Below are 27,694 nucleotides of genomic sequence, written 5' to 3' on the forward strand. Positions count from 1 at the left end.
CCCCTTTTTTTAGCAGACAAGAAACATTTGCTGACATGCACACATAGGAAAGGACAGCAGAAGTTTATCTCCCACATGAAACCGGCTCTCTTCAGTCTGTGTCACAGCTGCAGAATGCAACAGCTTGCAATTGCAATCACACACAAACTTCTTTTTTTAAAAAAATATAAGATGTGCCCGTCACAGTTATCTTTGGGGCTTGGCTGGAGCCAGCATGCTTGTTCATTCAATTTCCTGTTCCAGCAGAGTGTGTGAGTGTGTGTGTGTGTGTGTGTGTGTGTGGCATGTGGGAAAATTACATTCTGCAGTGTGCATTCATCTCCCTTGGGCACCGAGTTATATTAGCGCTTCGCCAGCTAGCCATGAGATGCGTTTTACCACAGGAAGAATAAGATCACCACTTGTACAGCGGGGCAAGTCTTTTGAGAGCCACCCCCTTGTTTTCCCCCCCAAGGGAAAAAAACAACAACAGCCAAGGGGAGCTGGAGCAATTCAATTCCTTACCTTTGTCTGGCTCGCATCCCCCCTCTCAAACATCATCTTTAGCCTGCTCAGAGGAACGCTACATTTCTCTATTTTCCCTGAAGAATCTGGGTTTTCATTGGCCTCAGGCTTTCCTACTTCTTGTCTGGATTCTCTAAGGCAATTTTCCATTTTCCCACTCTCGGGCGAATGGGCTTTCGCCTCCTCGCTGTCAACACTGGGATATCTGAACCGGCCAATCACTCCGGAAGAGGAACGGAGCCGCAAGCCGGGACCAATCCCCGGGCCTTTGTCAGCTTCGGCTAGGGAAGCGGCGCTGCCTTCAATTCCACCACCAGGGCTGACAGACTTCTGCCTAACCTCAGCGCAGCTGCTTCGGAGAGCTTCCTTCCGAGCCTCTGTCCCCAGCGGCGGGTTCTCCCACTTTTTCTTCAGGACGCTGAGGGTCCCCCTTTTGAAATGAGGGGGGAGGTTTTCTGCGTTCTGAGGAGAAGAAACGACAACAAGAAGAAGCAAGCAAGAAGTTAACGCCAGTTACTTAAAGGTCCCAGGATTATTACTTCTTAAAGGAACAAAACGAAAAGCCAAGAAGTGCTTGGCTGCTTTTCCGCTCGCTCCTCTCCCCAAAGAAAGGAAGTCGAAAGCGCCGACCTTGAGCCCTCTCTGCTGTTTCAGACAGCTGTGAACAGTTGCAACTTGTGCCACATGGAGAAAGCTTGCACCCAGGGCGAGGAAGGGAGAGAGGGAGGAGGAAGAGGGAAAGAAAAAGGAGCTGAAGCAGGAAATGATAAAACAGGATGGCCTTATATGGAAGAAAGGGAGCCTGACTAATGGAAGAGTTAGGACCTAGCCCTTTTGTCTCAGGAAATTCTGCTCAAAGCAAACGTGGGAACAGAAATCCACCTATGGCTAGCGGCAAGCGGAATCAAGGAAGGGCTTCAGGAAGGATGCCATTCTATGAAATGGCTATTGCCAAATGCGGCAGAATTTCTCCATCTGTTCCAGGGGACCAATTAGCAGGCACTTTAAGAAACAGGAGGATTATGTCTCAGCCTGGCCACCTTAACAAGCCTTTGCCTGCAGCACTCCAGCAAGTGTCTTCCTCACCACACCGGCAGGAAATTGGAATTTTTATTTTTTATATATTTTATCAGATTCGGCCACATTTTAGGGATTCTTGTCCGAACTTACGTTTGCTGTACGCTATGCATTCAAACTGAAAAGCGCCGCGTACGGAACGCCCCAGCCAAGCCAAGCCTTTTACTTATTTAGCGGCAGACAGCAGGCTAGCCCCCCGCTTTTCCAAACAAGGAACTCGGATGCGATACCTGCCAACGCTGCATCTCCGCGGCGTTCCTTCCGTATCCTACCCAGCACGGTTCAAGACTAACCGCAAAGTGGAGCAGGTCTGCAGAGCTTTAGCGTATTAAGCAGGATTAGCGGCTATATTGGGATTTAAGTCTCTCACCCTATTACTCTTCTGGTCACATTTCGAACACCCCTCTGCAAATTAACAAGAATCCCCAACTAAGCCGCAAAAATATATTAGGCCCTTTGCTCGGTTTCAAGCTGGGCTCAAATTTGCAGAAGGCCAAATAGGTCAGCAAGGTGGGGGGTGGGGAGGGGAGGGAAAAAGCTGCACAATATAGCAAGGTGTTCTTGAAGCTTTTGTTCGCAAACCAGCCTCCAGCACCAGGTGTCCTGCTGCACAGGGAGGCCTGGCATGTAACTGACTCCTCCTCTCGGCTGCCAGGGCTTCCCGGTGGCTCAGATGCCTCAGCTCAGGGAATTCAAAGTGCTGGTTTTAACCTTTAAAGCCCTTAATGGCTTGAGGCCAGGTTACCTGGAGGAGCAAGTCTCTTGCCCCACATATACCTGTCTGAACTCTTGAGGTTATCTCCCAAGGCTCTCCTCCAGGTGCCCCGCCAACCTGTCACCAAATGACAGCCAGCGACTAAAGGGGAGAGACTTTTCAGTAGTGTTGTCTAATGTATTATATATTTTATTTTTAAAATATTATTCCTATTACTATTTAGGTTTAGATGCCACCCTTCATCGCTGTGATCTAAACCACCGAGCCTCTGGGGCTTGCCGATCGGAAGGTTGGCAGTTCGAATCCCCATGATGGAGTGAGCTCCAGTTGCTCTGTCCCAGCTTCTGCTAACCTAGCAGTTTGAAAGCACACCAGTGCAAGTAGATAAATAGGTACTGCTGCGGCAGGAACGTGAACGGCATTTCCGTGAGCTCTGGTTTCCGTCACAGTGCTCTGTTGTGCCAGAAGTGGTTTAGTTCTGCTGGCCACATGACCCGGAAAGCTGTCTGTGGACAAACGCTGGCTCCCTCTGCGTGAAGGGAGATGAGCACTACAACCCTATGGTCGCCTTTGACTGGACTTAACCACCCAGGAGTACTTTACCTTTAATATTATTATTATTACTATTTAGGTCTCAATACCACCCTTCATCATAAGATCTCAGGGTGGTTCACAGAATATAATTGTGGAATGCCTTCCATAAAGAGGCTTGTCTGGCAGCTAAACTGTGGTCTTTTTGGCACCAAGTGATGATTATTATTTTTTTCTCTCTACCCCACCCATCTGACTGGGTTGTCCCAGCCACTTCGAGCAGCTTCTATCACATATGAAAACATAATAAAACATTAAAAACTTCCCTAAACAGGTCTGCCTTCAGGTGTCTTCTAAAGGTTGTACAGTTATTTGTCTCCTTGGCATCTGATGGGAGCCATTCCAAGAAAACCCTCTGCCTGCCCTTTTTATTCTCCTATACTTTTCAGAAATTGTTTTGGCATTGCTTGTAAACTACCGTGACCCTCCATTGCTGGCTTTATTCTTGTCTTGTATTGTGCTGTTTTTGCTCCATTTTAGATTTTACGTACTGCTCTTCTTTATGGTTTTAGCCTTGATTAACGTATACTGTCCCAAAAAATCAGTTATTGATCAGTATAGAAGTGTAGTAAACCACTTGTCCAGAGTTTTGATTGACTGCTGCTATTGATAGCTGCTATTGATATCCCTTTTCTGTTGCCTGAAAGATTTACCAGCCTGCATGCTACAGTTTTTGCTGCCTCCTTAAATGCCCAGCAACTAGCCGACTGTCTGCTCTTAAATCCAATGACTCAGACACAAGATAAGGAATGCTTCCTAATGAAGCCAAATTTGATAACGATCAAAAGCGGGAAAGAATTTCCCAAGCCTGCCCAAACAAAACATCGTGTCCCCCAAGAGGACAATTCAGTTCCAGTTCTCAAATATCCTTGGTTAAACTGGAAGGTTATCTTGAGCAAGCAGGACACTAGCAGAAGCAGGAGGAAGAAAAAAGTTACAAGAAGCTGTGCCTTAGCAACTACCTGAAATAACTCTTAAGGGAGGAGAACAAGCATTGTGATTGAAGGGACTGTATCAGATCACTGTCAGAATTGTTATCCAGGACTAGGTTTCACTTCAGGCTGCTTGCTATGTTCAGAAAGAGTCCCCTCTCACAAGTCACTTAGATGACCCAAACACCAGAGGTGTTAGAAAGGCAGATCAAATTCAAAAAGAGGGATGCTCCTAGAACAACACCTTCCCCTGGAACTGGTTGTACTTCTTCAAGTTTCCACCTGTTTCTACTGAGCGGTAGTCTCGTAATCTGGGGAACCGGGTTCGTGTCTCCGCTCCTCCACATGCGGCTGCTGGGTGACCTTGGGCTAGTCACACTTCTCTGAAGTCTCTCAGCCCCACTCACCTCACAGAGTGTTTGTTGTGGGGGAGGAAGGGAAAGGAGAATGTTAGCCGCTTTGAGACTCCTTAAAGGGAGTGAAAGGCGGGATATCAAATCCAAACTCTTCCTCTTCTTCTTCTGAATGCCTCAGCATAGTGTTGGGTCCAAAAGCTTCGTGCGTTTTGTTTGTACACTGCTACAGTTTGGGGAGAACAGTACAGCATGGGTTGTGACAATGGAAGAACATTCCAAAAAGGTAGAACATCTGCTATGCATACAGACGCAATCCCTGGTGGAATATGCTGGGTTGAACGGTGAGAAGCTGCTGTCGGATGCCATTCTGAGTTCCTTGTGTCCCGGAGCTGAAGCCTGGATACACGGTGCGATGCAGCGGTGCGGCAGACAGTGGTGCTGTGCATGGCAGTCAGCTCAGCGGAATCCCACCTTTGTCGCCAGTGAAATATACCGGGAGTCGAGTGTGAATTTCATGCTCTTTATTCAGCTCATAGTAGCAATGAATGAAACTTTCCTCAAAACGTCTAGCTTATATATACATTATTTACACAATGGGCCTCATGTGATGGGCTAATTCTGGGCTGCTCCTGTAGGCCAATCAGGTTGCAGATTCACCTCCTCCAGAAGCCTGACTGGCTGCTCCTGCAGGCCAATCAGGTTGCGGATTCACTTCCACCTGGAGCTGGATAGGGTGGCTCCTGCAGACCAATCAGACTGCTGCATTCTGGATCCTATTGTTCTAGGATTCAGCTCAGTACATAACACCTGGCATCACCAGGGATCAGAGAGACCCCTGCCTTGAAAGCCCTGGGGAGACACTGTCAATCAGTGTGGGCATCTCTGAGCTAGAAGCCAGTATGGTGTAGTGGTTAAGAGCGGTGGACTCTGGTAAACCGGGTTCGCGTCTCTGCTCCTCCACATGCAGCTGCTGGGTGACCTTGGGCCAGTCACACTTCTCTGAAGTCTCTCAGCCTCACTCACCTCACAGAGTGTTTGTTGTTGGGGAGGAAGGAAAAGGAGATTGTTAGCCGCTTTGAGACTCCTTAGGGTAGTGATAAAGCGGGATATCAAATCCAAACTCCTCCTCCTCTTCTACTATTAATTGTCTGAAGAGATACGAGGCTGCTTCCTGGTTCTTTAAGAACGGAACACTTTTCAAACACTCTTCTCATTCCTTGAAGCATAGCAGCGGAGCATGTTTTCATGGCACCCAGGGCACATGCGTCAGGCGAGGCGCAGGGAGCAATCGGAACCTGCCGCACACCAGCCCTTGGATCTGAACAGATCCCAGCCTCACCGAGCGCCTCGGGGGCATGAGAAGGACACCGTTGCGTCCTTCTAGCCTCAAGGGGCTGGGATCGAAGGGCGCATGACTGTTGCGTCGTTCTCACACCACCCTCCCTGTGCCGCTTTGCGAGGTTGAGATCTGGTCAAATCCCAGCTGTGAAAAGCAGGAGGGTGGTGTGAGCAGCCTGCCCTCCAGAAAAATGTGCCCAGGGTGATGCCCTGGCAGCTCCCCCCCAAACTACACCCCTGGTGTTTAGTAGAGTGGGAACAGTCCTCACAGGAATGATCCATTGTCAGAGTTATACACAGAAGGTGGAATTCAGCGAAGGCTGCTTTCCAGGTGGACTGATCTCCCCTCTCCTCCCATCATGCAATGTTTTGGAGGGTGTCTACCAACCCTCCTGAGCAGATTTGCGGGGTGCACAGGGGGAAGAAGGGAGAAAGTCCCATTGTGCTAGTGGGACCGCTTGAGAGGGTTTCTGCTAGGGCAGCAACTTGGTTGAATCTGGCCCTTAAAGGAGGAGCAGGCTAGTTTCTCAACAACAACAACAAAAGAAAGTGTTGCGTGTACATTTTGCCTCTTATTTCGGGATTTACAAATGACAGAAATGTATTCTCTGCTCCTGCACCCCAGACTTTTTTTAAAAATGAAAGCTGGAAATCTGTCAGCTATGGTTCATCCAGGCAAGAAGCAATTTCCTCCCTTCCCCCACTGCAAGAAGTGAGGTTACAGGGAACAAGGCAGAGGGCCTTCTCGATAGTCGCGCCCGCCCTGTGGAACACCCTCCCATCAGATGTCAAAGAAATAAACAACTATCTGACTTTCAGAAGACTTGTGAAGGCAGCCCTGTTTAGGGAAGTTTTTAATGTCTGGTGTTTTATCGCGTTTTCAATATTCTGTTGGGAGCCGCCCAGAGTGGCTGGGGAAACCCAGCCAGATGGGCGGGGTAGAAATAATAAATTATTATTATTCCCATGGAAGCCTATGGACCTCACCCCCAGTATCACATACACTTCCAGCCCTGCTTCCACAAGGTATATGCATTCTGTGCAAGCTGCATGCACCTAGGAATTCCACATGCAGCCCCCCATTCTCAAAGTCTGTAAGGTACACGTGGAGAAAGTGTTCCCAGACAATTGCCCTCCTTTGAAGGCCATTGTGTTCCACTGTAGACGTACAACAGCACACCACAAAACAGTAATAGCAAGGATACTTCTAAAGTGCAACTACAATTTAAAATTATTATGGTGCAGCATCACCATTTTCATATTGTCCTTTGTGGGCTTGTTAAAGGGATGTCTATGACAGGGGTCAGCAACCTTTTTCTGCAGGGGGCCGGTCCACTGTCCCTCAGACCTTGTGGGAGGCCAGACTATATTTGGGGGGGGGTGAACAAATTCCTATGCCCCACAAAGAACCCAGAGATGCATTTTAAATAAAAGCACATTTTCTACTCATGTAAAAACACACTGCCCCTTCATGGATCACTGCCTTGCCGTGGCGAAGGGGCTTGAAGAACTCAGAGAAGCTATGAACTACGCCGAGCAGGGCACACAAGATGAACAGGTCATAGTAGAGAGTTTAGACCAAACGTGATCCACCTGGAGGAGGAACCGGCAAGCCACTCCAGTATCCTTGCCAAGAAAACTCCATGGACAAAGACAACAGGCATATAAAAGTTATGACGCTGGAAGATGAGCCCCTCAGGTCGGAAGGCGTCCAACATGCTACTGGCGGGAGGTAGTGGAGGACAGAGGTGCCTGGCGTGCTCTGGTCCATGGGGTCACGAAGAGTCGGACACGACTAAACGACTAAACCACAACAACAACAAAAACACACTGATTCCCGGACCATCCACAGGCTGGATTGAGAAGGCGATTGGGCTGCACCTGGCTCCCGGGCCTTATGTTGCCTACCCCTGGTCTATGATGATGGGAGTTTTACAACAATAGGAGGGGTTTTGTGGTTGATGTGCACTTCATACAGAACAAAAACACGCCCACCACCTGTTGGGCTCCCTGAACCGATATTCCATTCAACAAGGATGACAAAGGCAGAAACATAAATAATAGACTTCAATTGGTGAACTGGAGATTCAGGAGGGGGAGAAGAGAAGGGCTCAAAAATATCTTAGTACAAAAGACGAAGCAGCAGCAGCTCTGAGCCAGAAAAAAAAAAAGCAACAGTACAGTCATACCTCGGGTTACAGTCGCTTCAGGTTGCGTTTTTTTGGGTTGCGGACCGCCAAAACCCGTAAGTACCGGAACGGGTTACTTCTGGGTTTCAGCTGTCATGCATGCGCAGAAGCGCTAAATCACGCTTTGAGCATGCGCAGAAGCGCCGGATCGCAACCTGCAAACGTGGGTTGCGAACGTGCATCCCGCACGGATCACGTTCACAACCTGAGCGTCCATTGTAACTTAGAAACAGAAATCCTCTTGGTGGCATGGATTGGGGGTCGTACAAAGAGTTATTTTGGAAAGCGGAGGCATACTAACTTCAGCTCCTTATTCAAACAGCTTCTATATTTCTGTGTTGAATAAAATAATCAGGAATTGGGAATCAAGGTCAGCTCCATCTCCTCCTGCAGGGTATTCCTTTAGGTAGCAGCGCAGGTAGAAATTCGGAACTAAATGCGAGCATGCATTTAAGCCTCAAAGCTAAGCAATGAGCGAAAAGGTACAGAACCTAACAGCTGCTTTTGCTTCAGAGCACAGAGAAGGCTATTCATGGAAGTTTTGAGGTTAGGACAAAGGACTTGGGAGCTAAGAGCGTTCTGGTTTTGAGAAGCTGATACAGAGAGAGTCAGTGCATGACCCCAGGGAAAGTCACTTGACTTCCTTGTGCTTCGGTCAACCCCTGAAAGGACAAGAAAGTGGGTCAGAGGCTGGGGAAGGCCTGGAGCTTAGGAGCCAAACAAAAGCATCCGCAAAGCAAGTTTCCTAGTCAACACCAGATGAAGAGACAAGACAACTCTCTTGAGGACACTCAAGAGCAGCCACTACAGGAAATGGAGAAACTCCGATGCTGCCATGGTTTTCACGTGGCAATTCATTCCATAAATATCTTTTCAATACTTACACTTCTTTTTTTCTCTGCGGTTGCTTCCTCGGCTGCTTTCTGGTACCTTTGTGGGGAAAGGGGTAGAGAGAAGGGTTGGTGAGAGAAGTGGAGAGAGAAATAGGTTTATTCTCAATCCTAAACTTGCAGACACGGGTGGTGCTGTGGGTTAAACCATAGAGCCTAGGACTTGCCGATCAGAAGGTCGGCGGTTCGAATCCCCGCGACGGGTGAGCTTCCATTGCTCGGTCCCTGCTCCTGCCAACCTAGCAGTTCAAAAGCACATCAAAGTGCAAGTAGATAAATAGGTACCGCTCTGGCGGGAAGGTAAATGGTGTTTCCATGTGCTGCGCTGGTTCGCCAGAAGTGGCTTCGTCATGCTGGCCACATGACCCGGAAGCGGTACGCCAGCTCCCTCGGCCAATAAAGCGAGATGAGCACTGCAACCCCAGAGTCGGTCACGACTGGACCTAATGGTCAGGGGTCCCTTTACCTTTACACTTGCAAAGTGAAGCACGCACAAAGTTTGTATGTGTGGGTCATTCGAGGATCTGCTAAATGTTGGATGACTAACAAGGCTGTTTGGCGAAGGAGAAAGAAGCCTCTAAACTTTTTCAGCAGGGGGCCGGTCCACTGTCCTTCAGACCTTGTGGGGGGCCGGACTATATTGGGGGGGGGGGTGAACGAATTCCTATGCCCCACAAATAACCCAGAGACGCATTTTAAATAAAAGCCCACATTTTACTCATTTAAAAACACCAGGCAGGCCCCACAAATAACCCAGAGATGCATTTTAAATAAAAGGACACATTCTACTCATGTAAAAACATGCTGATTCCCAAAGCATCCAAGGGCCAGATTTAGAAGGCAAATGGGCCGGATCCCGCCCCCAGGCCTTAGTTTGCCTACTCATGCTCTAAACCATATGGTGTCGTAAGCCCGTAACAAAATATTCAGCAGCAGCAATAAGCGTCTTAAGTGCCTCCATTAATTGTGGCATGAGCTTCCATGTATGGCAAGCACCACCCTCTTGGTTGGTGGGTACAGATACATGCATGTGAATGGGTAGAGAAGGAGAAAATGGTAAACTGACTGGAAACAACACTTCACGCATCTCAGTAATCCACAAAAACCTACGCCACAATACATCCATTCAGTCTTTAGGATCCCACAAGACACACCGTCATTTACACTGCAGCAGCAAATTGTTTTAAACTGTGCTTTAAGAGTTCTTTAAAAGCCAATTATATGCCAGACTAGCAGTTTGGGGGAGATTAAGCCCCCTGTGGCCTCTGACTGAGAATGGTTAAAAGCCCTTAACTCACAATGCAGTTTGAAGATGAGCTCCTCTGCATTTAAATGCTCAACTGTCCCCAAATAAAAGCCATTTGGAGTAGACACCAGAGTCAGCAGTTCTTGAGAAGGCCTGGTTACCACACCCATGACTAATGTTCACCAGATAACCTCTCCCCTGAATTTCCTAAGTATTCTTTCCCTAGCCTGCAGATATGCACTCAGTCCTTCTTGCAAGCCATTCTTCAGCTGCATGTACCACACAATGGACCCAGCAGACAAGCATCTCTCAGGTGATTTATTCTTAACTCGGACCACCACCAATGTGGAACCCACCCACTTTCAAGGTCAGAGTTCCCCAGCGTGTGGGTCAGGCACACACACTGTGCTCCTGCACATGAGGATGGGGGGGGGGTACTGGTTCTGTGGCATTAGGAAAGGGATTGGAAGAAATTTCAAGTCTATTTGAATAAATATTGTAATATTAAAAATTAGAAGTTACCTAAAAGTACCAAATAGGCCTAGGATTAAATTAGGAGTTAATTAAATAAATGAGATTTAGAATGTTAAGAAAAGTTAAGAAATCTGATTTTAATTGGAATATTGTCTTTGAATAATGATATTGGAAAGCTGTTACATTCAGTTACAAGGAAATTCAGATGGGAGGGACTAGAGGAAGTCAAGCAATATGTTTATGAGGTTGGAACTTTTAATTAATTAATTAATTTGTATTGCTTATGTGTTTGTTGTTATATCTTCTGTTTTTATTCATTTTTGTTGTTTTATTTGTTGTTTTATTTGTTTTACAGTATGTGTTATATTTGTATGAAACTCAATAAACATTATTGGGGGGGGGGAGGAAGATCACAGGACATCTCTGGTCCCCTCCTAAAGCCCTACAAGGGATGGTCAAAGGAATAAAACAGTATCTCTGAATCCATTTTTCAAACCAGGTTAGGAATTTGAGGCAAAAGGAGTACAGCCCTCCTGGTTCACAAAAAATCAGTGTACCTCAGCAAGGTTCTTGGACGGGCTGGGGGAGCATTTCTTTATTTTATTCACAGTATTTTTATACCATTCATTATCATTATGTTCTAGGGGTCGTGCACATTTAAACATGCCTGCTTATCGTCTCCCAAAGCAACTATTCCGAACTTAAAAATGGAAAGTGTAATGCTGGTGGTCAACAAAAGAGGTTTAAAGACTCTCTCAAGGCAAATGGGGGGGGGGGAATGTTGTATAAACACCAACACCTGGGAAACACTGGCCTGCAAGCGCTCCAATTAGAGAACAGCCTTGACCAAAGGTATCATGGGCTTTGAAGACGCTCAAACTCAGGACAAAAGGGAGAAACATGCTAAGAGGAAGGCACGCTTGGCAAACCCTCACCGTGATCAACTCCTGCCTGGAAACCTATGTCTTCACTGTGGAAAGACGTGTGGATCCAGAATTGGCCTCCACAGTCACTTACGGACTCACTGTTAAAACCGTGTTCATGGAAGACAATCTTATTCGGCTACGAGTGATCGCCAAAGAAGAAGAAGAAATTTAAACAAACCTACAATATGATCATTCCACCTATCCAGGGCTTTCTTCCAGCTGGAAGGAACTCAGTTCTAGCACCTCTCAGGTGGGCGCCATTGCCATTCTCTGAGAACGAGGGATGTGTTCATGGCGAGTTCTGGCACTTTTTCTAGAAAAATAGGACAGCGACCTACCCCTGTTCTGACTGCCGCGGAATATAAAGCACCACCTGCCTCAGGATCCTACCCCTACCCCTCCCGCTTCAGCACCACAGCCGCACAACCACATTTTCCCAGGCACCTCAGGAGTGTGGAAGTGATGGAATTCCCAAGATGGAATTTTGACCATTTGCCAAGATGGCTTTGGAAGGTGACTGGGCAAATTCATGGAAAACAGGTGTACCAACGCCTGTAAGCCATCATGGCGGCTATAGGAAATTTCCGTGTTAAGCAGCAGCACAACATTGAATGCCAATGACTGGGAAGAAAGAGATGGGGAGTACTATTGTCATCATGTCTTGCTTGTGGCCTTCCCAGAGGTATCTGGTTGACCACTGTAGGAAACAGTTTATATATTTTCTCCCAGTTTATGTATTAGGAGGAATTAAAGAACCTTTTAATGAGGGTGAAAGAGGAGAGAGCAAAATGTGGTCTGAAGCTTAACATAAAAAAAAAAACTAAGATCATGGGCACTGGTCCCATCACCTCCTGGGAAATAGAAGGGGACGAAATGGAGGCAGTGAGATAGTTTACTTTCGTGGGCTCCATGATCACTGCAGATGGTGACAGCAGCCACGAAATTAAAAGACGCCTGCTTCTTGGGAGAAAAGCAATGGCAAACCCAGACAGCATCTTAAAAAGCAGAGACATCACCTTGCCAACAAAGGTCCGTATAGTTAAAGCTATGGTTTTCCCAGTAGTGATGTATGGAAGTTAGAGCTGGACCATAAAGAAGGCTGATCGCCGAAGAATTGATGCTTTTGAATTATGGTGCTGGAGGAGACTCTTGAGAGTCCCATGGACTGCAAGAAGATCAAACCTATCCATTCTTAAGGAAATCAGCCCTGAGTGCTCACTGGAAGAACAGATCCTGAAGCTGAGGCTCCAATACTATGGCCACCTCATGAGAAGAGAAGATTCCTGGGAAAAGAGCCTGATGTTGGGAAAGATGGAGGGCACAAGGAGAAGGGGATGACAGAGGACGAGATGGTTGGATAGTATTCTTGAAGCTACCAGCATGAGTTTGACCAAACTGCAGAAGGCAGTAGAAGACAGGAGTGCCTGGCGTGCTCTGGTCTGTGGGGTCACGAAGAGTTGGACATAACTAAACGACTAAACAACAACAAAGGGGAATACATGTTAAGCAATGTTAGATATAGAAGCTAGGTGCCAAATGGCTCCTTAAACCAGGGTCACTAAAACAGAATGCCTAGTTTCCATTTTGGGGGCTAGATGGCTCAGAGGTCATATTTTTTATTAAGACTTTTTGGCTCCTGAAATCCACTCTGATTGTGCAGATAAAATATAATGGATGGAATTCTACAGGATGAAAACAGTGAAAACAGTCAAGATCCAAGGATCCCCTGGCATACACCTCCTACTTTTGCATCTCTCCCTGCACCCTGTGCTCCAAAATGTTGAATTTTACACAGGACAAGAGGGTAAATAAAAGCATCTTCAAGCTGGCCCAGCCCTACTCTTCTTGCCACTGGGTGGCATCTGACCACAATAAATGTGCCAAAGTGTTGAAGCATAATTGGAAGCAAATAAACGCAGGGCGTTTATAGTTCTGAAATCCTAGAAGCAAAAAATGGACCTGCTGCACAGGAATTATGTAGCACTAGGATTCTGAGAAGCAGTGCTGGATCTGGGTATCAGGAACAGTGCTTCCAAAGAGGGAGATATAGATAGATACAGACAGACAGACAGACAGACAGACAGACAGACAGACAGATATTCCTTGTTTTAAACGTTCATTTTTGTAAGGGGCTTTGAGTTTCACTTTTTGGGAACAGGGGACTAATAAATATAACTATATATATATATATGGACAATCCATATATAGACACACAATCCACGCTGATAGTTTTCCTGAGGACTCTGGATTGTTTGGGATTCTACTGCACTTTCTAAAAAGAGGCAAAAAAAGTACTCACTGGAGGTGTTGCACAAGTACAGGATCAGGACATTATTAGTACAAAAATCAAATGTCTGTAAACCTCCTGTTGGGGGGGTCTATTTTTCAGTGGGTAAGAAAATTACACACAAGCACTGGCAGAAGAAACGTCATGTTAAGCCTCTTAACAGGCCACATTTCTTAAGCAACAAGGTGTTTTAAAATATTCAGAGTGGCTAGCCTCCCGTGCCCCACATTGAATGCTTCCACATGCAGCCAGTTCCAATTTCTGTCAGCGGAGAAGGCGTTGTCATGTTCATACCAGCTAGGATTGCTGAAAGCATGGATTACAAAAGCCAACTCCTTTTGATTCTATTATTTCCTCCTTCAGAAACCTCAAACTGAGCTCTATCTCTATCAGGAATCCAGTGGAAGCATTTCCTGAAAACACTTAAGGTAGATGATTTGGCAAGCTACACACCTTAGCTACCACAATGTTTGTTTTCCCAGTTCAACAAAAACATGGTGACATCCCCCAGTCCTCTGTTCAGTAATCTCTGCAAAGGAGAACAGCTCTAATATACAGGGGCTCAGTTCTGACATCACAGCAAACGCTGGTTGAGTGTGACGTCTGAATTGACAACCCATAATCACAAATGCACCTCCAGAGGCCATTAAAATAAGAAATGCAGAGAAGACAGAACAAAAAGCAAACAAGTTGTTAAAGCATAACTCACCTGTACACTTGGGAAAGTCAAGCCCAGTATACCTGAAGGAGCATCTCCACCCCCATTGTTCTGCCCAGACACTGAGGTCCAGCTCCGAGGGCCTTCTGGCGGTTCCCTCACTGCGAGATGTGAGGTTACAGGGAACCAGGCAAAGGGCCTTCTCGGTAGTGGCGCCCGCCCTGTGGAACGCCCTCCCATCAGATATCAAGGAAATAAACAACTGACTTTTGGAAGACATCTGAAGGCAGCCCTGTTTAGGGAAATTTTTGATATTTGATGTTTTATCGTGTTTTTAATATTCTGTTGGGAGCTGCCCAGAGTGGCTGGGCAAACCCAGCCAGATGGGCGGGGTGTAAATAATAAAACTGTTGTTGTTGTGTTCTAATTTATAATAATGTTCAGTTTCTCCAGCACAAGAGTAGAATCATAGAATCCTAGAGTTGGAAGGGACCACGAGGGTGATCTAAGGACAACCCCTTGCAGTGCAGGAATATTTTGCCCAATTTGGGGCTCAAACCCCAGATTAGGAGTCTCGTGCTCTTCAAAATACATTTAAAAAAAACCAATATGGCCAGCTGCTAGTTGTTACCCCTGTTCTCATAGAAAGAACAGTCAGTACTCTTGGACAGGACAGTCGCAGAACTTACTTGGAGAACCTCTCCATGAGAGCCGATGACTTGTTCTTGTTGACAAAAGACAACTCCTTGGCAGTGATCCTCAGAGAATGCGAAGTCCATTGCCTTCTGTTAAAGGGAGATGGCTCCATCTTGAAATGCAACAGCAACTAGAGAGTGAAGGGGGGAAAAAGATTTTACATCAAATACTTCTCTTGCTCCATGGCAGACTTCTACATTTCTCTTCATTCCACTGCCTGCTCTCAAGTTGTTTCTTAAAAAAAGGCTTAATTGGTTTCATGATAGATTCCCTGAAATATGCCTGAAGAAATCTTCAGTTGAATTACTAAAAAAGAAAAACATATCCACAGCAACAAAGACACCCGCCCCCCATCTTATAGTTGCGTAATCTGCATTACAAGAGGAGGTGGTTACAGTTGAGGAGCCTCAGCAAACGCAGTTCCCATGCAAACACCTCTCAATGAGTTATGGATAAGTTCAACCGTAGTGGAAGCTTTATATTGCAGTACTAGCTGATTATCTTGAAGAAAAAAATCCAAGCACAGCAGAAATAATGGGTGTTAGCCAACTAACTTATTCCACCTCTTCCTCCCCTCTCCTCCTGCAAGACTGTACGCAGGACTCCCCCAAACAATTTGGAGGAGATATGGGGAAGATGCAGAGAAAAGGGGGTTGTTCCATTGCACAAGCATAAATCCTTGCACTGACAAAATGGGTTAGTTGGCTGTCACCCCCCGTATCCCTGCTCAAACTATTTTAAACTACAATTTGATGTACCGTATTTTTCCATCTATAAGACGCCCCCATGTATAAGACGCCCCCTATTTTGGGGGGACCCCAAAAATTAAGAAAACACCCCTTAGCATTACCTGTGTATAAGACAAGCCCCAATTTTAAACCTAATTTTTTGGTAAAAAAAACCAAACCACTTAGTCTTATACACGGAAAAATACGGTAAATCAAAGGCAATGCAATAAGCGTAGCTCAACTCATTTATGGATCTGAAACCTATGGATGGCATTATGTTCATTGCAAAGGCTGCTTGAAATGAATGAAACCCAGCCAGATGGGCAGGTATAAATATTATTATCATTTTTATTATTATTAACGACACTAAAAGAAGAAATCTAGCCAATGTCCAAGCCCTACACTAACTATGGCACAATACCGGCTAAGAAGAACTAATCAAGGATACTGCAGGGAGCAGGAATGAATAACCTCTGAAGCATCTGAAAGGTAGACAAAAAAATTAACCAATAGCATCCTTTACCAAGAAGGTGAGTTAGCATTTCCCCCGAGTTACCATGAACTGCATGAAAGTTACAGCATTGTAATCTCTTTCCTCTGGATTCCATCATCATAGTGTTGTGAGTCTGGGGGTTCTAGACTCCCCCTAAAATGCTGGATCCAGTAAAGAGCTAGAATTTATTCAAGCTTCCTGAACCTCTGGATCCGGCCATAGTTAAAATGTAAGTCAGGCCAGCTTCCTCTGGAAACAGCCTGAGAGATGATGCTTTCATTATTTATTAAATTTGTATACCGCCGTTCCTCTGAAGATCCCTGTTCACAAAATGAAAACACCAAAATACATAAGAGATGGGCCATTAAAGGAGAACAGCAGGAGGGTCATTAACAAAGCGAGGATTACTATTACTACTACTACAACAAACGCATAAAGTGTTTTCCCAAATACAGTGGTACCTCGGGTTACAAACGCTTCAGGTTACAGACGCTTCAGGTTACAGACTCCGCTAACCCAGAAATAGTACCCCGGGTTAAGAACTTTGCTTCAGGATGAGAACACAAATCGTGTGGCAGCAGCGGGAGGCCCCATTAGCTAAAGGGGTACCTCAGGTTAAGAACAGTTTCAGGTTAAGAGCGGACCTCCAGAACAAATTAAGTTCTTAACCCAAGGTACTACTGTATAATATTGGGCAGAGCTGGACAGGGGGAGAGGGATAGTGTAAACAGCAACATCAGAAGGAAATGCAAAAAAATCATCATCATCAGACAGTGGTAATTACATAGTTAAAAGTTATCTGGTAACACAAATTTCCCTGACCTTGGTATGCCACTCAACAGAGATAATGTGCTAAAACCCCTTTGTCTCTGTTCAATCCGCAAGCAATAACATTTACGTTCCTGGTGAATTGTAAACCAGGCAGCCTCCCTTTGAAGTATACTGTATTTTTCGCACCATAACACTCACTTTTTTCCTCCTAGAAAGTAAGGGGAAATGTCTGTGCGTGTTATGGAGGGAATGCCTACGGGTGGCATGCCTACAGATTTTCCTCCTCTAAAAACTACGTGCGTGTTATGGTCGGGTGCGTGTTATAGAGCAAAAAATACGGTAATTCGCTCCGGGGATGTTCCCCTAACAGCTTTTGAATAATGTCATTTCTGATGTCAGATTTGGGTCCGTTTATTTTTTTGCATAGGGACTGGCCTATGTTGTCCTATGAGGAATATAGAAGGGGCATTGCTGGCAGATGGTGGCATATATCATGTTGGATGAGTAAGGGATGAATGAACCCTTGATTTGTGGATGACATTATTACGTCCTGTAACAGTACTGCCAAAGGAGACAGAGCGGGCATCGGAGTCTGCCAAAACAAACAACACGAAGCAGTCATTCAGGCAAGTTGACGGGCGAGGGAGGGCTGATTTTCCCATCTCTGCTCACTCTGAGATTTTAAGAAGGGGAAGAGATCTACTGAGGGAAGTGTGGTGTACTACATCAAACATCTTAAATCTCATTTTGCAGGTGAAGGGAAGCTAACCAGGAGACACTGCTCACTTAAATCCAGTTTCCAAAACCAGAGGCAGAGGCCCAACAGCAGCAAGACCCTGTTCAAATTAAGTACGAGAACTGGTTCTTCTACTTTGCTAGCTTGGGAAAATGACCTGACCACAGAAACCAATCTAGAGGAAGTTACATTCCCCTGGGTGGAGGTTGACCCGAGGGACAGACTCTTTCTATTCTCTGGAATAATAAAAGGAGTAGCAGCAGCAGAAAATGACAGGAAAAGGCCACAAGAGCAGGGCTTGGCGAATTCAGTTAAAAGCACAGGTTCTCACGCACATACGCATTCATAAGGTGATGAGAAAGCATAGTAATAACACGAAGCACTAAGCAGGGCAAGTTGGGGAGGGTGGAGTACAGATAAGGGACCTTTGGCCTCAGACACAGACAATTTTTAAGCATTTGGCAGGTTCACCAACTTGTTCCTGTGTGCATGAGATCCAAAGCTGAAAATTTAAGCACACAAGGGATGCGATCTGCTCAAAGACCGTACAGTGGTAGCTCGGGTTACATACGCTTCAGGTTACAGACTCCGCTAATCCAGAAATATTACCTCAGGTTAAGAACTTTGCTTCAGGATAAGAACAGAAATCGGGCTCTGGCGGCGCGGCAGCAGCAGGAGACCCCGTTAGCTAAAGTGGCGCTTCAGGTTAAGAACAGTTTCAGGTTAAGAACGGACCTCCAGAACGAATTAAGTACTTAACCTGAGGTACCACTGTATATCATAGCTATCAACCTTCCCTTTTTTATGCGGGAAATTCCCTTATTCCAGCGCAGTTTCCCGCTGCTATCCTGGATAGTTAGATATCCCATAGACTGTCCCTGGGACAGGTGAGGCTGCTGATCCCTTATTTTCAAATCTGAAAGTTGACAGCTATGCCGTATATGGACTCTCTGGGGTGTTTCCTAATATCACAATTGCAATGCATATTTGTCGGTTTGCCTGCATCAGTGGCTTCAGGTTAATGCACCTTCCAACATGTCGAAGTAGGTAATGAACTATCACCATTCAACTATGGGACAAGACGTTCCACGTGCGTCATTTGCACAATCCAGGCAAACACGTTTGGCCCTTAGACAAGCCAGTACAGACTAGGCTAGAACCCTTCCCTTGTTTGTAGCTAATTTCCCGTGTGCCAATGTTTTCTCTCTTTCAAACTAGCATTTCAGCATGCTAAGCTCCCAACCCCTGGCCTGGCCACAATGTCGTGTCTCCGCAGTTTGTGTGAACCTTGCCCTAAACTGCCAAGACAGAGACAGCCGTCATGCAAACCAGTGCAGGGACGTAAGTTCATGTCACTTGTCCCTGGAATGGGCGCAAAAGTTTTTCTGTACGCCACAACAGCTGCGAGAATATTGCTAGCGAAGAATTGGAAGAAACAAGATTTACCAACTATTGAAGAATGGCAGATGAAGATGATGGACTATATGGAACTTGCCGAACTGACCGGGAGACTCCGAGACCAGAGAGAAGAGAAGCTGGAAGAAGACTGGAAGAAGTTTAAGGAATATTTGAAAAAATATGTTAATATTTAAAACTTAGAATAGCTTTGGAAGTGGATACAGGCTGTAGGGTTAGTAGAAGATAGGGTATTTTAAAATAGTATTATTTGCAAGTGAAAAAAAAGTTATTTTAAGTGTGATTTAAAAAATGGTTAGAAATTATGATATATATAAACTGCTAAAGATGAAGTAAAATGAAAATCAGATAGGTGTGACTCGGGGAAGCCCACTTAACAATATTTAGAAAAATAAGGATATGACAAGAATTTATTTGTATTGCTTGTTTTTCTGTTTGTGTTCTTTATTTGTGTTATAAAATGAATAAAAAATGGGGGGGGAATGGAACGGGCGCAAAACTTCGTCCTTAAGTATAATGCCACACAGCCATTGCTCAAGGAAGTTGAGCAGTGCATGTCAACATTGCGATGGATCACCAGCTAAACATTGTGGCATATTGCTATATATCGCGCTGTCTGAAATAAAGATGGAGGCATTGGCCGGCTTCATGGTTTTCCCCGCTCTGTGGTTTTTTGCCGGCTCCTGCCCTCGTGATTCGCTGCCCCCTGCAGGAGCCAGGGGAGAGCTGAGCCAGCCGAGTTAACAGGGGCTGCAGGAATCGAGAGAAGCATTGGCTGGCATCACGCTTTCCCCTACATTGTGATTTTTGCATAGCATGCGCATGAACGCACCATAATTCACAATGTATTGCCAATGTATTGCCAGACCCTGATGTTGGGAAAGATGGAGGGCACAAGGAGAAGGGGACGACAGAGGACGAGATGGTTGGACAGTGTTCTCGAAGCTACCAGCATGAGTTTGACCAAACTGCGGGAGGCAGTGGAAAACAGGAGTGCCTGGCGTGCTCTGGTCCATGGGGTCAGGAAGAGTCGGATACGACTAAACAACAACATTGCCAGGTCAAAAATAATGAAACCGACATCACGGTATGGGCTTCAAACCGGTTTTGAATGATATATTGCGCCGCCCTAGTGCCAACTGGTGGCAGGTAAGGGGGGGGGGAGAAAGCTGCACACTAAACATAGAATTGTAGAGTTGGACAGGACCCTGAGGATCATGCAGTCCAACCGCCTGCAATAGAGGAATATGTAGCCGTCCCATACAGGGATCGAACCTGCAACCTTGGCTTTATCAGCACCACCCTTGAACCAACTGAGCTCTACAGGCTGCTCTATACATTTGGATCCTTAGGGTATTTCATGTGCTTAAGAGGTCAGTAACACCCAGAATGCTGCAGCTAGACTGGTGACTGGGAGCGCCCGCCAAGACCACATAACACCGGTCTTGAAAGACCTACACTGGCTCCCAGTACGCTTCCAGGCACAATTCAAAGTGTTGGTGCTGACCTTTAAAGCCCTAAACGGCCTCGGCCCAGTATACCTGAAGGAGCGTCTCCACCCCCATCATTCCGCCTGGATACTGAGGTCCAGCGCCGAGGGCCTTCTGGTGGTTCCCTCGCTGCGAGAAGCCAAGTTATAGGGATCCAGGCAAAGGGCCTTCTCAGTAGTGGCACCCGCCCTGCAGAACGCCCTCCCAACAACAACTACCAGACTTTTAGAAGACATTTGAAGCCGGCCCTGTTTAGGGAAGCTTTTAATGTTTAATAGAATATTGGATTTCAATATTCTGTTGGAAGCCGCCCAGAGTGGCTGGGGAAACCCAGCCAGATGGGCGGGGTATCAATAATAGATGATGATGATGATGATGATGATGATGATGATGATGTTCTTAGAGGTCAGTAGCAAGAACACAACAGTCTGCATTAAGACAAACGCACCAAGTTCTTCCTTATGAGCCTCCAAACAAACAAAAAGCCGTCTTTTGCCTGGTAAAGCAACCAGTTCAGGGGGTACATGGCACTGCCAGAGGGAGCACAAAAAGCAATGCGGTAAGAATGATTTAGCTCCACTTGGAAAATAAGACTGAGAAGCACAGAACATCAACCACTGCCAGTGGCATTAAACACCACAGGTGTTGCATGAGCTCACGCATACGAAGGCTGCCAACCATTTAAACGTGGATTAAGTTTAAATAAGTTTGCATTCCACCAAAACTTCGCTATGGACCCCTTTCTGAGATACTGCAGCATAAGGATTTAATATTAAAAGATGAGCTTTCTTACCAACACTACTCGGTGTGTTGCAGAGACACACCAGCAACAAAATAGCCTCAAACATTGAATAAGTGTGCCACTCAATCTAAGCCCTGAAGACTAATCCTGCAGATTAAACTGACTACATATATAACTCTCCTCCCTCCTGCTCTTTCTTGCATTAGACTAATATTTTATGCCACTGTATCTCACTACACTGGAGACTTTTGATAGGCACAGCTCCACAATTTCATATTACATATTCACTCGGCAATAATAGGATTACGTTTGCTTACAAACCGATTGCGACCTTAATTTATATGCTCTTCTTTACCGCTTTAAAAAAAGGGGGAGCGAAGCTTCTCCAACTGCAAAGTGCCGTTTTAAGTGCCAATATGAACTTTCAGGTCTATGGGTTTTAGCACTATTGATTTCGGCAGAACGCATCGGTTCCATTTAACTGTTCCAGACTCTGCTGTGTCAACCGCCAAGAAAGGCTTTCTGGAAGGACTGAACTGCGCATTGTGGAAGACCCCATACAAGGCATTGGCCTCACTCTTAGGCCTCCCCGTTGCCCGACAAACTGAGCATGCTCTGGAACATTTGTCTCCCTCCACCTGCAGTTTCAGGGCAGGACCGGCTCTCGCACCCAGAGCTTGCTTGCCAGTACTGAGCATCTCACAGATGCTGATAAGTTTCCAAGGAAGTCCAGAGTTCCCTCCGAACAAAATTAGTTAAGGTCATCCAGGTCGATGGCTTTCACTCCCCGGCTTTTTCTCATCCCGGCATGCACTGGTTCAGGACAGCTAAGTGGCTTTTGGCTTTTTTTCTGGTTAATGTTTACACATGAACACTCATCTGCAGAGCAAACATTGCCTAGGTAGGTCCTCTTGCCACTCCCCATGAAACAGAAGCTTTGGAGAGCAACAAATGTGGATTTTAGGATCCCAAAGCAGCCTTGCATGGTTTAGGGAGTACAGAAGCTGATCCATAGCTGGAGAACCAGTCAGCTTTGCTTAAGTCAGGAGTTCTGAAATTCAATACAAGCAGCGGGGGGGGGGGGAGGTACAGAAAGCTTTAACACAGAGACTGCTAGGTGCCCCAGCCTCCTCAGCAACTACATACAAGTCAGAAGCAGAGAACAGCACGTTCTGAAGCAACAACAGAAAACTTGCAGGCTTTTGCTAAAGCTCAGCCCTGTCCAGCAAGCTTCAGCTGTGACGTTCACGCTGCCCTACAAATTATTGCTAAGAAAAACAGGGTAAGAAAGGTGAAAGTCTGAAAGCGATTTGGAGAGCTCAGTAGCTTTATGGCTTTTTTCTCCTCAGCCTAGAGTCCACTTGCCCTCTAAATGAGCGCTTAGAGCGAAAGGTATTTGCTACTCACCTTAACGACGAAACTGCCTCCACAACAACTGAGTAAGAAGCTTACGGAACTGCAAAAGCACCAGAGAATGTTTTGCCTTTCTGTGCATCTGTAGAAACATGCAAAGGCGCTGGCACACGCTTGTACTTTTGCCAAGAGTACAAATATTTTCAGGTACATCTGGGAGCCAGGCATTTCATAAGAGTTTTGTTTTTCGATTATTAGTGGGAATTAAGGGGAAAGTTTAAGATAAACAGCTTATTTTGCGAACATTATGCTCTGGAAAACTCAAGGATTAAGACAATACATCAGGCTGGTTTTAATAAAAGTATCTCTCAATTTCAGGGACTTGTTAAAGCCCAATATTGTGATGCTACCAATACAAGAAAAGCATTGCCCCTTTCCAAAGAAGTTATGAAAGCGTGAGGCTGCTGCGGAGATCGCACAAATTTTGTAACAGTTTTGCATCAGAGCAGCAATGATTCAGTAGACAGTTCCTGAATTAATCCTAGGGAATGCAATATCAAATGTCCTGGACCCTGCAGCCGGGGAAGCATGCATACATTTTATCATCATACCAGCAGCGTGGTTCACTGTGTAGTGACACGAGACAGGGCCTTCTTGGCTATGGCATGCCACATGTGGAAGAGGCAAGATGGCAACTAGGGTGGCAGAATCCCACCACCAAGTCAAAACTCACTTTTTCTCCAGGGCCTTTGGAGGGACTGAACTGGCTGCCCACAGGCTTGAACTTTTCATTCTGCACTGCTGCCTTTTACCAAAGAGAGTTTCGATTTGTTGTATAATAAAATTGCTTTATAATATGAAGCGCCTGCAGTCTCTTTATAGGACATGTTGGTCTAGAAATCTAATAAATAATATAATAAATATTTGTGCTATGACTGTAAACCATGTCTGAAGCCATGATTATCGTTAACATCGGCAGGTTTTATGATCGAGACAGCCAAGGGTGTTGTTTGTTTCAGAATTGATAACATTACCAGTCTGTTCGTTTTCCCTATGAATTTTAGTCTGCATTCTCTTTACTCACATGGACGTCACTAAGTAAACACATTGCGGACATATCTAAGGTTTCTCATCCCCAGAAACCTTTGGGTGATTACCAAGCGCATTGTTAATCTTTAAAGGAGATAAAAGTTTCTTAGCAAACACGAGATGGTCACGTCACTCCCACTTCAAAGTTATCCATTCCGGGATAAGGGAGGAATTTTCACTGAGTGCACCAAGGCTACTCCAGAATGAGTGGACATTAAATGGCCGTCCACTTCCTTCAGTTGTCCCTCACCTGCTCTTCCGAGTTTCTTGAAGCGCTGTAGTATTGATGTTAAAACTACACAGCTCTCCCGCAATGATGGCAGTTCTGTGTTTGGGACGCTCATTATCTGTCTTATCCAACAGTTTGTATATTCCATGTTCCAAAGTTCTATTGTCTTTTATGACCGCTGGGTGGTGACCCCACTAGGCGCGGTAATCCAGTCAGGGAAATTGGGAGACAGACTATGTTCAGGGCACCTTTTCTAGCCTCTCCCCCTTTGGGGGGTGAGCATAGTGGATCCTAAAAGGGGCTGCTCAATCATGGATACAACTGCCGAGCTGCTCAACTGCCTCATTCCTTGAGTCAGAGCAACTGAATCTGTATCCACCGCCCATGTACCAATTCATGACTAGGGGCTTCCAGATTTCACAGTCCTACCCCCATTACATGGGACTTTTGGGGTTTGGATGGGTTTTTGGAAAACGCCTGTGCGTGAATTTATGTGTGTAGGTCAGTGCACGTTGACCAACGCACAGTCTTCACAGTAAGGCTCTATTCCGATGGCATGAGTATCACGATGACTGATAAATTCTTATCTGCTGCAGCCTTCATCCGCCTTCACAGCCGTCATAACATATCGCTTGTTATCATCCGCCTGTTCTGCCATTGAGGACTTCTTGGATCATTCTTTGTCTAGCTCCTTCCCTTTGACCTTACTGCCCTGGGTGACCCTGCTGGGAGTATGAGACTCCCAGCGGCTTCGCTCACAAGGTTCATAGGAACGTGCAAGCCCAGTCACCATGACAAGGTGAGTCACTTACAGACTCACTGTTAAAACCGTGTTCATGGAAGACAATCTTACTTGGCTACAAGCGACCGCCCAAAAAAGCAGAAGTTGTCCACTTCCAGCCACGACTGCAGCATCACACCCAAACTCAATATCTATACCAGCCTGTTCAAAGCACAAGGCTAATAATAATAAATAATAATAATTTATTAATCATACCCCACCCATCTGGCTGTGTTTCCCCAGCCACTCTAGGCTGGGAAGGAGGACAATACATTTTCCAACTGCATTTCTTTATCAGAGCCTTTTCTGCCCATTGTATCTGTACCTCAATCCACTATGGTTTATTGGCGGGCGGTTTATTTCGGTGGAACAGTGTACGTACAATGTGTTACGCCGCAGGGGTCAGCAAACTTTTTCAGCCGGGGGCCAGTCCACTGTCCCTCACACCTTGTGGGGGGCCAGACAATATGGGGGGGGGAGAAATGAACGAATTCCTATACCCCACAAATAACCCAGAGATGCATTTTAAATAAAAGGACACATTCTACTCATGTAAAAACACACTGATTCCCGGACCGTCCGTGGGCCAGATTTAGAAGGTGATTGGGCCGGATCTGGCCCCCGGGCCTTAGTTTGTCTACCCCTATGTTACGGTGTACAGATCATCTCAGGGGTCTTCTCCCTTCCAGCCACACTACAACTAATCTGAATTATGCAGGGTGGAAAACATGAAAACTTAGAACTGTTTTTAAAAGAGGTTGTTCTTTAAATAAATTTCACACAAAGTTCTAGTTTAGATCACTTTCAGAAAACCCAGAGAACTGGAGCGAGACTCCTGTTCACTCACAGAGTTAAGGAAATGGGCAGCAAATTTTATGCAGTGATAAAGGTAGCTTTAACACTGTTCTTTAACCTTTGATCAGTCAGAATTATGTGATGTGGCAGATAAGAACACCCTACCTTCAGATGCCACTCCTTAACCAACAGCTACATATATGGGGAAACTAATTAAAATTTGTAATCAGATAACTAATGGTAGCAGTTGTTGCTCTGCTGGGCTTTATTTATAGCAGGGTTTTAGTTTTAGCAGCAACAAAATGGAACACAGACACCAAGACTATAATGGCTTGATAACAATTGCAGACCCCCAAAGTGTCCCTATTTTCCAGGGACATCCCTGATTTAGAGAAGTCACCCCGTTTCTGATTTGATCCCGGAATGTCCTGCTTTTCCTTAGGATGCCCCCATTTTCACTGGAGAAATGTTGGAGGATATCAAGTTATCTGACCCCTGAGCCGTCTGAAGGCAATCCTGTAGAGGGAAGCTTAAAAAAAAAGTTTAATGTTTTATTATGTTTTTCTATACGGTGGTACCTTGGTAGTCAAACAACTTAGTTGTCAAACAAATCAGTTCCCGAACATCGCAACCCCAGAAGTGAGTGTTCTGGTTTGTGAACGTTTTTCGGAAGCCGAACGTCCGACATGGCTTCCGCAGCTTCTGATTGAGTGAAGCTCCTGCAGCCAATCAGAAGCCACGCCTTTGTTTTCGAACCATTCCGGGGATTAAATTCAAGAATCAAGGTACCACGGTATGTGGGAAGCTGCCCAGAGAGACTGGGGAAACCCAGTCTGGTGGATGGGGTATAAATAGCAAAATTATCATTGTGGAATGGGACATCCCTATTTTCATCGGAGAAACGTTAGAGGAAATGTGATTCATCCTCAGTCTCTTGAATACTTCCCCCCACAACATTTCGAATTTCCTTGCCTCCTGCAGAACTATTTTCAGTAATAATTTACTACTCCTTTCCATACATTGATTCGTTTAAACTTGCCTGTGCAGCAGAAAATACAGGACTGAATAGAATTTACTAGTATGAAACCATTTTTTTCATATATGTTAGCCCCTGGAATCTGCTCTAGAAGATCCTTGAATCAAACAAGGCTGTTAAGTTGATAGCTGTAGAACTTGTGAACTGGCAGATAAGAATCAAATGCTGCTCCCCGTATTACACCCTGCTCTTGCTCCTATAAAAGTAAACTCCCTTTCTAAACCTTTATCACATCCTCAACTTTATTATAGATGTGTTGCTGCCCTGGGCTCCTCCAGGAGGAAGGGCAGGATATAAACTGAATACATATGTACATAAATTACTAGTTATTGAAAAGACAGAAGGAAAACCAACACCCGGATTGGCACTTGTGAAACAAATTTTAACCTAATAAAGTTGGCATGGGACAGTTCTGGGTTTTTAATCTTTAAATTAAAAAACACACACAACAACAAGCCCTGGCATAGCAGACGTCGACCATGTCATTCTCTTTTCTCTGGAGACCCGACAGTCTCCTTCTTCACAGCCAGTTCCTAATGGTTGTGCAGCAGTTTAAAACTCCTGTTTTAAAACTTTCTGCAGCACAGCAACCGCTAACCCAGGCAGAATGCTTGAAAGAAAAACTGAAGTTAACCCAGAGACAGTTGTAGCCATTTGCTAATAAGATCCGGCTGATAAGAGATCGCTACTGAATCGGGAAGCTCATATTCAAACACAAGGGGTCATTTAACGCCCCGTAGAAAGGGTCTCTTGTTTCCAGGGGTAACATTTATGGCAGAAGAGATGGACATCTGCAATAGTACAATTACCTGCTTTTGCCATCAAAATGCTCAGACTCTTTGCTGGCTCTGTGCCACGGTACACATGAGCTCCCTCATTAAGCTTCTCCGCCATAATAGTTCAGCTTAACACTTCCTTTAGAAGCTGCCTTCGCCAGCACAATCTAGAATGATGACTTACAGTCAACTTAGCTAACCAGTGAATTTGGAAAGAAGTCTACCATTCTAAACCGACAAGGGGCAAAGCATTGCAGAGGGTTTTGGGTTTCTTTGTGCAGACCCAGATTTGGGTCTCTGCTCCACAAGGGAACTTGGGGGGGGTGGATTTACTCAATGCACAAGGTGCAAACCAAGCGTACACACCTTAGCAGGCAGAC

General features: G+C 45.6%; 1 protein-coding gene across 6 annotated transcripts in view; it reads right to left on the reverse strand.

The window, feature by feature from the left end:
- Nucleotides 1-27,694, reverse strand: part of LIMA1 (LIM domain and actin binding 1) — a 70,376-nt gene that overhangs the window by 36,981 nt on the left and 5,701 nt on the right. For 3 of the 6 annotated variants that reach the window (XM_053375095.1, XM_053375093.1, XM_053375094.1), the window contains 3 exons: nt 14,873-15,009; nt 8,587-8,632; nt 505-966 (listed from right to left, as the gene is read on the reverse strand). In XM_053375095.1, coding sequence (XP_053231070.1) covers nt 505-966; nt 8,587-8,632; nt 14,873-14,991 — 627 coding nt within the window. In that variant the 5' untranslated portion in view covers nt 14,992-15,009. Of the gene's footprint in view, nt 1-504; nt 967-1,134; nt 1,273-8,586; nt 8,633-14,872; nt 15,010-27,694 lie in introns of those variants that run through there. The other 3 variants (XM_053375097.1, XM_053375096.1, XM_053375098.1) reach the window with 2 other exon arrangements.

Source organism: Podarcis raffonei, chromosome 2 (assembly GCF_027172205.1).
Source record: "Podarcis raffonei isolate rPodRaf1 chromosome 2, rPodRaf1.pri, whole genome shotgun sequence".
In the NCBI taxonomy this organism is placed as follows: domain Eukaryota; kingdom Metazoa; phylum Chordata; class Lepidosauria; order Squamata; family Lacertidae; genus Podarcis; species Podarcis raffonei.